The sequence below is a fragment of the Chiloscyllium plagiosum genome, chromosome 10, assembly GCF_004010195.1.
Source record: "Chiloscyllium plagiosum isolate BGI_BamShark_2017 chromosome 10, ASM401019v2, whole genome shotgun sequence".
In the NCBI taxonomy this organism is placed as follows: domain Eukaryota; kingdom Metazoa; phylum Chordata; class Chondrichthyes; order Orectolobiformes; family Hemiscylliidae; genus Chiloscyllium; species Chiloscyllium plagiosum.
The window spans coordinates 3,727,221-3,739,642 of record NC_057719.1 but is presented as its reverse complement, the minus strand read 5'-3'; the positions used below and the strand labels follow the sequence as shown (position 1 = coordinate 3,739,642).

At 43.7% G+C, this 12,422-nt stretch overlaps 1 protein-coding gene across 1 annotated transcript in view; it reads left to right on the top strand.

The window, feature by feature from the left end:
- Positions 1-12,422, top strand: part of LOC122553947 (cytosolic carboxypeptidase 3-like) — a 123,766-nt gene that overhangs the window by 58,946 nt on the left and 52,398 nt on the right. Inside the window, exons 14-16 of the mRNA XM_043698450.1 lie at positions 5,097-5,219; positions 6,832-6,903; positions 8,621-8,788. Of these exons, the coding sequence (XP_043554385.1) occupies positions 5,097-5,219; positions 6,832-6,903; positions 8,621-8,788 (363 nt within the window). The remainder of the gene's footprint in view (positions 1-5,096; positions 5,220-6,831; positions 6,904-8,620; positions 8,789-12,422) is intronic.

The window sequence follows — 12,422 nt, the reverse complement described above, 5'->3', positions numbered from 1 at the left end:
AGCCTGCTGGACACACTTTCCTCATTCCTGAAGAAGGGCTTATGCCCGAAACGTCGATTCTCCTGTTCCTTGGATGCTGCCTGACCTGCTGCGCTTTTCCAGCAACACATTTTCAGCTCTGATCTCCAGCATCTGCAGTCCTCACTTTCTCCTTAAATCTTTCTGCAGCCTCCCCATCTCCTCAATGCTACTTGTCCTTCCTCCTATCTTTGTATTATCTGCAAACTTAGCCAGCATTCCCTCAGTTCCTTCATCTCGATCATTAATGTATAGAGTGAAAAGTTGTGGCCCCAACACCAACCCTTGTGGAAGACCACTTCTCACCAGCTTCCAACCTGAGAAGGACTCTTTTATCCCCACTTTCTGCCTTCTGCCAAACAGCCAAGCTTCTATCCATGCTAGGACCTTGTCTCTAACACCATGGGCCCTTATCTTACTCAGCAGCCTCCTGTGTGGCACCTTGTCAAAGGCCTTCTTGACATCCAGGTAGATAACATCCACTGGCTCTCCTTGGTCTAACCTGTTGACCTCCCCTTAATGAAACCATGCTGACTTTCCCCTATTTTACCATACACTTCTAAGTATTCAGAAATCTCATCCTTCACCATGGACTCCAAAACCTTGCCAATGGCTGAGGTCAGGCTAATTTCCTGCCTTTTGCACTCCCTTCTTAAACAGAAGGGTTACATTAATGATTGGACACTCCCCGACTTCAGTGATTCCTGAAAGATGACCACGTATACCTATGTCCTTTAGAACTCTGGGATGTAGTCCATCTGGTCCAGGTGATTTATCCTTCAGACCTTTCAGTTTTTCTTCCATCTGAGACTTGGGAATGGTCACTATACTCACTTCTGCCCCCTGATTTGCATGAATCTTTGGCATGTTACTCATGTCTTCTACAATTAAGACTGACACAAAGTGCTTATTCAGTTCCTCCACCATTTCTTTGTTCCCCATTACTACTTCTCCAGCCTCATTTTCTGGCAGCTCAAGGTCCACTTTTGCCTCTTTTTTGCCTTTCAAATATCTGCAATAGTTTCTTTAATCTTCTTTTATATTACTGGTTAGCTTACCCTCATACTTAGTCTTCTCCATCCTCATTTCTTATTTAGTTGTCCTCTGTTGATCTTTGTGGGCTTCCCAATTCTCTGGCTTCCCATTACCCTTCGCTGTATGATATGCTTTCTCTTTTGCTTTTATACTGTCTCTGACTCCCTGGTCAGCCATGGTTGCCTTGTCCTCTCTTTAGTATGCTTCTTTTCCCTCAGGATGAATTTTTATGTTCCTGCCGAATCACTCCCAGAAACTCCTGCCATTGCTGTTCCATTCTCTTTCCTGCTAGGCTCTTCTCCCAGTCAATTCTGGTCACCTCCTCCCTCATGCCTCGATAGTTACCTTTATTTAGCTGTAATACTGTTACATCTGATTCCAGCTTCTCCCTCTCAAATTGCAAAGTAAAGTTGCCCTGAGAGAGCACAACATTGACCCTGGAGCCATAGAATTCATGGCTGTGGGTTAAACATGAACAAGGAACTCTCCTGCTGGTTACCAGGAATCAATACTCCTCCATGTTGAACAGCACTTGGAGGAAGCACTGAGAGTGGCAAGGGTACAAAATGTACTCTGGGAGGGGATTTCAATGTTCATCGCTAAGAGTGGCTCAGCAGCAGCACTACTGATTGAGCTGGTCAGGTCCTAAAGGGCACAGCTGCTAGACTGGGTCTGTGGCAGGTGGTGAGGGAATCAACAAGAGGGAAAAAACATACTGGACTTCATCATTCTTAATCTGCCAGCTACAGACGATACTAACCACGACAATATCGTTAAGTCTGACTTCCACACAGTCCTTGTGGAGACAAAGTCCTGAGTTCCCATTGAAAATAACCTCCATCGAGTTCTGTGGCACTGTCGCTGTGTTAAATGGGACAGACTTCACACAGATCTAACAACTCAAGACTGGGCATTCATGAGGTGCAGTGGGCCATCAACAGCAGCAGAACTGTACTCCAGCACAATCTGTAACCTCATGGCCCGGCATATCTCCCACTCAATCATTACCATCAAGCCAGAGGATCAACCCTGGTTCAATGGAGAGTGCAGGAGGGCATGCCAGGAGCAGCACCAGGTGTACCTGAAGATGAGGCATCAGCATGGTGAAGCCATCAAACAGGACTATTTCCATGCCAAAAAGGATAAGCAGCAAGTGATGGACAGAACCAAACGATCCCACAATGAATGGACCAGAGCTAAGTTCCACAGTTCTGCCACATTGAGTCATCAATCGTGGTGGACAATTAAACAACTTATTGGAGGAGGAGGCTCCACAAATATCCCCATCCTCAATCATGGAAGAGCGCAACACATCAGTGCAAAAGGTAAGGCTGAAGCATTTGCAGCAATCTTTGACCAACGCTGCAGAGTGCATGTTCTATACTTGCCTCCTCCAGTAATCCCCAGTCTTTAGCCAATTCCACGTGATATCAAGTAACAGTTGAACGCATTGAATATTGCAAAGGCTATGGGCTCTGACAACATTCCAGCAATAGTACTGAAGACTTGTGATCCTGAACTTACCACTTTCCAGTCAAGTCCTTCCAATACACTGGCATCTTCCCGGCAAAGTATATAGTTGCTCAGGAATGTCCTGCACACACAAATCAGGAAGAATCCAACTTGATCAATTACCACCCCCTTAGTCTACTCTCGATCATCAGTAAAGTGATGGAAGGGGTCACCAACAGTGCTATTAAGCAGCAGCTGCTCAGCAATAACCTGCTCAGTGACACCCAGTTTGGGTTCCACGAGGGTCACTCAGCTCCTGACCTCATTACAGCCTTGATTCAAACATGGACAAAAGAGCTGAATTCCAGAGGGGAGGGTAGAGTGACAACCGTTGACATCAGGACCATATTCAACTGAATGTAGCATCAAGGAACCCGAGTAAAACTGGAATCAATAGGAATCAGGGGGCAAACTCCCTGCTTGTTAGAGTCATACCTGACACATAGGAAGATGGTTGTGGTTGTTGGAGGTCAGTCATTTCAGTTCTAGGACATCTCTGCAGGAGTTCCTCAGGGTAGTGTCCTCAGCCCCACCATCTTGAGCTGCTTCACCAATTACCATCTGTCCATCATCAAGTCAGACGTGGGGATGTTCACTAATGATTACACAATGTTCAGCACCATTCATAACTCCTCAGACAGGGAAACAGTCCATGTTCAAATGCAACAAGATCTGGACAATATCCAGTCTTGGGCTGACAAGTGGCAAGTAACTTTGGCGCCACACAAATGCCAGGCGGTGATCATTACAAATAAGAGACAATCTAACCACCACATCTTGACATTCAATGGTGTTACCATCACTGAATTCTCCCGCTATCAATATCCTGGGGGTAATCATTAACCAGAAACTCAACTGAACTCACTACATAAATGCAGTGGCCAAAAGATCAGATCTGAGGCTAGGAATCGTGCAGCAAGTAACTCACCTCCTTACTCCCCAAAGCCCGTCCACCATCTCCAAGGCACAAGTCAGGAGTGGGATGGAATACTCCCCACTTGCCTGGATAGGTGCAGCTCCATTAACACTGAAGAAGCTTGTTCACCAGCCAGGGCAAAGCAACCCACAATTTGGGACCACATCCACAAACACGCACTTCCTCCATCACTGATGCTCAGTAGCAGCAGGGTGTACCATCTACAAGATGCACTGCAGAAATTCACCAAAGATCCTCAGACAGTACCTTCCAAACCCATGACCGCTGTAGTGTTAGGCGAAGGGGTAAATATAGGGGAATGGGTGTGGGTGGGTTGCGCTTCAATGGGTCGGTGTGGACTTGTTGGGCTGAAGGGCCTGTTTCCACCCTGTAAGTAACCTAATCTAATCTAATATTTTGTAACAAAACACACGTGACAATAAATAAACTAAATCAAATCAAGTCATCTTGATTCAGAAATATACTGCCATTCCTTTACTGTCACTGGGTCAAAACCCTGAAATTCCTTTCTTAGGGGGTCTACCACAGCACATGGACTGCACTGGTAGAAGAAAACAGCTCAACCCCACCTTCTCAAGGGGCAACCGGAGATGGGCAATGATGGGCACCTACTTCCCATGAGGGAATTTTAAAAATCTCTCCGCTGATTGGAGTCATACGTGGCACAAAGGAAAAAGATTTGTAATGGTTAAGGAAAATATTAGTAACAGCAGCAACGTGCGCCATCTTCAAGATACAACAATTATCAAGGCTCTTTTGACAGCTCATCCCAACCCATGACCACTTCCATCTAGAAGGACAAGGGGAGCAGACATAGTAGAACCCCACCACTTGCAGGTTCCCCTCTGAGTTACTCACCATCCTGACTTGGAAATATATTGTTGTTCCTTCAGTGTCACTGGGTCAGACTCCTCCCTAATCCTGTGGATGTCCCTACCCCACAGAAACCACAGTGGTTCAAGAAGGGGTTTCAACACTTCCTTTTAAATAGCATTTATGATGGATAATAAATGCTGCTCTAGCCAGTAATACCCACATCCCATGAAAGATTAAGTTTAAAAAAACTGTTAAAGGGTAACCTTCAGTCTTGTATTCCTAAGACAAAGGATGGATATGCATGAGCAATCAGCTGAAATCTATGACCAAATGTGTCATATGTATAAACTTCCTGCTCTAACTTCTGAATTTTGTAATTTTAATGGGTATGGTATTTTTGCAATTAATAACATCCACAATGATACCAGCTATTTCAAGCTGCCAACTCTCTTTGAAAATCCAGTTGGTTCACTGTATCCTTCTGATCCGACCTATGTCTGATTCAAGTTCCACATTATAACAAAAGTATAATATGACAGAGATGGAAATTGGAAACAAAAACAGAAAATACACAAAAACTCTCAGCGGGACAGGCAGCAGCTGTGGTGAGAAAACCAGTTAATGTTTGATGTCATGACAAAAATTGTTACCAATTCTTGTTAATTTGAGCACTTGCTGTTTTTTATTTCAATATCTTACTGTGTTTTACATTCTTCTCTGGGAAATGTAGAGATGACCTACATCCTGAGTGCAGATTTTATTGATATATTATCTTTAGTTTGTACAGCAAACACAAGCACACAAGAAACCACAAAAAACACATGCAGGAAACCATCATCACTACTTGAATCAAGCACCTGATCAAAATGGGAGTGACTTGGACTCTGCTGTCAATGTCCTGGTAAGTGCTACATTAGTCATGGATGTGTCCTTAGGCTGATTAAGGATAATGAGAATGAAAAGCATTCACTGAGTAATTCATGTGTGCCATCCAGGAATCCAATCATACGATAGAATTAGAGAATTGACTATTGCAGGCGGGACATTGGGATAGGTCTTTTGAAAAACAATTCAGCTATGAATACAATTCTATTTTTTCTCATTATCCCTGGATTTTCTTTCTCTGCTTGAGGACGTTTACAAAATCCCTTGCTTCCAGCTCATCAGTTCTGTTATTCTCTTTCCCTCAGATCAACTTGTCCCTCTGTTCCCACCCTGATAATAAAGTGCCAACACCTATTGTTCTGCCACTTTATACTACCTTGAGCAGTGCCTCTGATGTTGCCTGTCTTCCCACCACAACATGCTAGAAAATGTTTTTGGGCATTACGGTATGAAGGACAGTGTGTACATAATGCAAGCTGTTTATTTCCTGGCCCTAGTTCTTTTGGTAATGCTGTTAGACTCTCTCTCTTGGCATAGAGGAGGCAGGTGATGGAGTGCCCATAGTCTTCTTCACTCTGTCCAATTCCTCAGCAGAGCAAAGGGCAAGATTTGCCTTCCAGAAGGGCTTATGCCCAAAACATTGATTCTCCTGTTCCTTGGATGCTGCGCTTTTCCAGCAACACATTTTCAGCTTCCTGCTTCACTGCCAATTAACCTGAGGTGTTAATGGAAAACTTAGGTGGAAATAGCCATCTGCACCCAACGCAACCCTCCAGCCCAGTTGATGGGACGTGCCTGACTGGACTCAGTCAACCTGACCCCATTTGCCTGGGTCATGTGGCATGCTCCAGGGTTACGGGTCCTGGCCAGTGCAGTCTGAGTTGTATTCGCTGCTTTTGGCCTGTCTTAGAAGTGGGATACCTACTCTGAAAAGAATAGGTGCCCTAATGTCTGATGGGCACATCGAAACAAGTGCTTCCAGAAGCAGTTACAACTTGCAACCTTATGCCAGCTTCACTGCTACCACTATCTCTCCAGTTTGGGATTTTAGAAGTCACTTATTTTCCCCTTTTCCTCTTTTTAATTCTGGGCAGGTATTTGTCCTCGCTGCCTGTCCAAAACGAGGGAATGCATTTTTCCGTACTATAGCATCGTGCACTGAATTACAGATCAATCCTTGTCAGACAGAAAGAACATGTAGGTGCAAATATTTATACCCAACAAAATAGGTGACAGCCATTTGATGATATATTTGTCAGGGATAATGTTCTCACCATTGACAGTCAACCTGTATGCTTTAAAATTTAAACAGGTAGTTAAATGTCAATCATCATTAATTGGTAGATTCTCCAGAACAATATTTCTATTGTGGTAAGGTCCATTTGCCAATCAAAGAGAACTTCCCTCTCATGCAGTATAAATGTTCATTTTCCCCTTTAGTTGGTATATCTTGCAAATTTTCTAGATGGGTGCAAAATGAAATGCTTCCATAAAATATGCCTTTGTCAGCCATATCCACAAGCTACCAGTTCTTAGTCATAATTGATTCGAAACCATTCCTTTTTCCTTCCCATTATAGTGTGCTAGTTATCAAGAATGAAACCTTCTGATTAAAATTTGTCCCTCAGCAGCAGGTACTTTCTGCGAATGTTGGGAAATGGAAAAGTACAGAAGATTTACAGATAACAGATCATCGAAAGGTTTGGATATGATTCACTATTTGTGTAGAATTGTTGCAAATTTGAGATATTTACCATTCTTCATCAGGAATGTTGCTTGATTATGTCCATCAAGGAATGATTTGGGTGGAATTAATTGACCTTTCCTCTTCACCCAATCCTCCCACAAGAACTGCACTGAGACCTTGGGTGGAATCCTTCTCTCCTGAGAAGTCATGGGGAACATGGTGGGGGAGAAGATTAGCACATGGGTTAACATCATTGATATACCTGCTATCTTCCTGCTACAGGAGGAGTAGCATTCTGGGTTGGACATTCACACAAATATAGAAAATAGGAACAAGTGTAAGCCATTCAGCCCTTCAAGCCTGCTCCACCATTCAACATGATCATGGCTGCTCATCCACATACCCTCCAGTACCCTCTTCCCACTTTCTCCCCATTTCCTTGATCCTTTAAAGTAAAGAACTATATCTAATTCCTTCTTGAAAACAGTTAATGTTTTGGTCTTGACTAGTTTCTGTGGTAGTGAATTGCATAGGCTCACCCCTCTCTGGGTGAAGAAATTTCTCCCCATCTCAGAGGATTGACCTAAGTGGTCAATCTCAAGTCATATCTAATAATCTCTGTGGACTGGCTGCCTAATAGAAAATAATTGGTTTTGGAACCTGTTTTGTCAGGAACAGTCCCACTAGGGATCACAATTGAGATTGCAAGGCCTCAGTGTGCACAAATGTGAATGTCATGGCAATTTCCAAAGGTTTTCTGAATTGTCATGTCAAGCACTCCATCAATATGGTGCTGATCTGGACGTCAGTACCACAGGGATGGAAAACATCGTGTTGCTAAGAGTGTCCTGCTAAAAATTTCACAAGACCAGGGCAGCTGTAATGCATTGCGTCTCTCAGGGAATTCAGGATCCTTTGCATTTTTAGATCAGCCTCCTCAGTGAATAGTGTGTCACAGACTCAGGGTCCAGTGAAATGGAAGTGAGTGGAGAACACCTGGCTGAATAGTTACATCTTAGGACAGGAGCACAAGACAGAATTTGGTCTTCACTCTGTAAGCAGTTCTCAGGCTGCACTAATGCACAAAGGAAGAGCCTGGCTAATTGATTAGCTCCCCTGCCTCTAAATCAGAAGGTTGAGAGTTTACGTTACCCAGCAGGAGTCTTAAGCACCTATTCTCGGATGATACAACGAGCACAAAACAGAAGGGGTGCTGTGTTGTCAGCGGCACCATTTGTTCAATAAGATGCCTAACTGGATCATGCTGCAGCAGTTTGAAGAAAATTGTAATTTTCTCTGATGTTCTAGCTAATGGTTCTCCTTAATCAACAATGTCTAGATAGATGATCAATATCTCATTGAGTTCTGAAGAGTCACCGGACCTGAAACATTAACTTTGATTTCGCTCCACAAATGCTGTCGGACCTGCTAAGCTTTTCCAGTAACTTCCGCTTTTGCGTGTGTAAATATCTCACTGCTTTCTGATGAAGGGCTTATACTCGATTCTCCTGCTCCTCGGATGCTGCTTGTGCTTTTCCAGCACCGCACTCTTGACTCTGATCTCCAGTATCTACAGTCCTCACTTTCTTAAATATCTCACTGCTGTTTGTTGAGTCATCCCACACAAATATTTGTTGTCACATTTCATCCAATACCACTGCAGCAGCACTTTAAATGACTGTAAAGGTTGTGAAATGTGATATTCAAATGCAGATCTTTCTTTCTTGCAGATGCAGCTTAAAGCAGCGCCTTCCCGGGCAGAAAGGACCACAAAAAGAGAATCCCTTAGGTCCCATGGCCACTTTGAAGCGCATGAGCCTGGGTTTGAACATGAAGATCGAACACCTACCCTTTCTGACCCTGTACCCCAGAGAAACTGCAAAATCGGTGAAGGAAAGGTATTTGCCGGCTTTTGCAGATTCATAATATGTGTTTTGAGAAAAGACAGTGACTAAATTCTGGTGTGTTTGGTAAGATTCTGATGGGTATGCAGATGACTCTTAAGCCTGATCTGCTAAAAAGGTTAACGTTTCAAATCTAGTATGACTCTTCTCCAGATCTGGAAGGTGTTGGAAAATATATTTTTCCTTATATTTTGTCAATAACAGAGGAGTAACAAGAGAGAGCAGGGGGTTAAATTCCTCTCGGTACACAACCTAGAGTCATAGAGATGTACAGCATGGAAACAAACCCTTTGGTCCAGCTCGTCCCTGTCGGCCCAGATATCCTTAACTACCCTTGCCCCATTTGCCAGCACTTGGCCCATATCCCTCTAAACTCTTCCTATCCATGTCCCCCCATCCAGATGCCTTTTAAATGTTGTAATTGGACCAGCCCCCACCACTTCCTTGGCAGTTCGTTCCACACACACACACCACCCTCTACATGAAAAAGTTGCCTCTTCGGTTCCTTTTACATCTTTTCTCTTATACCTACACCCCTCTAGCTCTGGATCCTCCACACCGGAGAAAAATAGCTTGTCTGTTTACCCTTTCTGTGCCCCTCATGATTTTATAAACCTCCTCAGCCTCCAGCCTTTCCAGCCTCTCCCTGTAGCTCAAACCCTCCAACATCCTTGTAAATCTTTTCAGAACTCTTTCAAGTTTCACAACATCCATCCGATTTTGTTCGTAATAATTTCGTAATCTTGGAAATAAATTCTGTTTTGTTTAAAACTAATGGGGCTTGGCCAGCTTAATCCGTCCTGGAATACCTGCGTTCTGACTGCTTAAACCAACTCGCAAAACTCGGGTCTGGGTTACCTTCTTCAAATGTTTTGAGGATTTGTTCTGATAGTTCCGATTGGGATCATGTGCAGGACATCTTTTATGTCGGAATGCTGCTGTACATCAGCAGACACACAGCCTTTGACAAAAGGTAGATCCAGTTCTAGGGATAAGGAGACCTTGCTGACTGGGGTTCTCCATACAGCCGCAGCCTTTATCCACTGTCCTCACCACTGATATCACATGAATGGCTTCCACCTAAATCACTATTGAGGACTTGTTTTGGATTGTGCTTTGTCTAGCTCCTCCCCTCAATCATCAGGATCCCTGCCAAGACCCAAGGGCTCAAATGACGAAATGGCTGGATTGTAATGCAGAGTAATGCCAACGGTGTGAGTTCAATTTCCATACTTGCTGTGGTGTGACGATGCTGCTCCTTTAACAAGATTAAATTATCCTTATTTTCTTTTCAGAGGGGGTCGTAAAGTCAGAGGTTCCGATATGTCTGGGTTTATTTATTTGAGAATGCTTTTAAGTCTTTCTTTTAAAACACTTTTACAATGAAAGGGAAATGGCTAGTTGTCCCAGTTCAGGGGTTGGTTTGGTTTGGTTTGGTTTTAGCAAGTAGTCAATTATTGCTGGACCCAGAGAAACAGCTCCAGGCTGAACCCCTCTTTCTCTTTCTCTCTCTCTCTCTCTACAATCTCTCTCCTATAAGAACCTGTGTTTGATTTTATCTTTTTTTTGCCAAGGGGGTGTTTATGGGGATGGCACAAATATTTGGAACAGCATCATTAAGTTGCGAGAGAGTCACCTGGGGTTTCAGATAGGTTGTTATTCTAAATTCAATTTGCTTTTGTTCATGTGTAAAATGAATTCTGTTTTGTTTAAAACTGAGTGGTTGGGCCAGCTGCATCACTCCTGGGATATCCACCATACACCTGCTCAAAATAACTAACAAAGTGAGGGTCTGGGCTACCTTCTTGAAATGTTTTGAGGGGGTCCAGCCTCGTCCACAACAGTGGTTGCCATGAAAGACTCTCCTTCTCAACCTCTTCTCTCCGTACCTGAGGCATGGTGACCCTCAGGTAAACCACTACCAGTCATCTTCTCTACTGAGAGAACAATCCTATGTTTCAGTCCTTCACTTTATTAACAAACACTTTACATTTTTCACTGTATCTCTACACCATCTGTCCACTTGCTCCTCCTCTGTCTCTGTCAAAAGTATAAAAATAGCCTATTTTTCAACATCTTCCAGTTCTGAAGAAGATTAACTATGTTTCTCTCTCCACAAATACTACTAGACCTGCTGAGTTCCTCCAGCATTTTCTCTTTGTTTCAGATTCTAGCATCTGCAATATTTTGCTTTTATTTGCTGTATAGAGGGCAGGGTAGTGCAGATGGAGAGTTTTGGACAAAGTGCTGACATCTTGTTGAAATGTCTTCTGGACATCTAGTTGAAGCAGGTTCCTCTTTATCCTCATTGCTTGCTATTTCCTCAGAAACACTCCAAAAACTTAGTCAGATACGATTTCCCCAAACATAAATTGTCTTTCCCAAAATCAAGTTGACTCTGTCCAATTACATTTTGATTTTCCAACTGCCTCGCTACATCCACCTTAATAAAATATTCCAGCATTTAGAATCATAAAGTCATCAACATGTACAGCACAGAAATGGACCATTTGGTCCATCTTACCCACACCAACCAGATACTCTAAATTAACCTCGTCCCTTTTGCCAGCACTTGGCCCATATCCCTTCCTATTCATATACCCATCCAGATGCCTTTTAAATGTTTTAATTGTACCAGCCTCCACCACTTCCTCTGGCAGCTCATTCCATACACGCACCACCCTCTGTGTGGAAAAGCTGCCCCTTAGGTCCCCGCTAAATCTTTCCCATCTCACCTTAAACCTTAGTTTTGGACTCTCCTTCTATAGAGAAAATACCTTGACTGTTTACCCTATCCGTTCCCCTCATGATTCTATAAACTTCAAAAAGGTTACCCCTCAGCCTCCAATGCTCCAGGGAAAAAAGTCTCTTGATTTCTGTATTGCTCAAATCCTCCAACCCTGGCAATATCCTTGTATATTTTTTCTGAACCCTTTCAAGTTTCACAACATCTTTTCTATAGCGGGGAGACCAGAATTGAACACAATATTCCAAAAATGGCCTAACCAATGCCCCGTACAGCTGCAACATGACAACCCAACTCCTATACTCAATGTATTGACCAATAAAACATACCAAATGCTTTCTTCACTGTCCTGTCTAGGTGACTCAGTGGTTAGCACTCCTACCTCACAATGCCAGGGTTCAATTCCAGCCTTGGGCGACTGCGTGTGTGGAGTTTGCACAGACACCCCGTGTCTGTGCTGGTTTGCTCCGATTTGTTCCCACAGTCAAAGATGTGCAGGTTAGGGTGGATTGGCCATGCTAATTGTCCATAGCATCCAAAGATGTTTAGGTGGATTAGCCATGAGAAATGAAAAATGTGTTGCTGGAAAAGCACAGCAGGTCAGGCAGCATCCAAGGAGCAGGAGAATCAACGTTTCGGCCATAAGCCCTTCTTCAGGAATGAGGAGGATGTGCCAAGCAGGCTAAGATAAAAGGTAGGGACTTGAGGGAGTGGCATTGGCAACGCGATAGGTGGGATGATGTTAAGGTGAAGGTGATAGGCTGGAGAGGGGGTGGGGGCAAAGAGGTCGGGAAGAAGATTGCAGGTCAAGAAGGCGGTGCTGAATCCGAGGGTTGGGACTGAGACAAGGTGGGGGGAGGGGAAATGAAGAAGCTGGAGAAA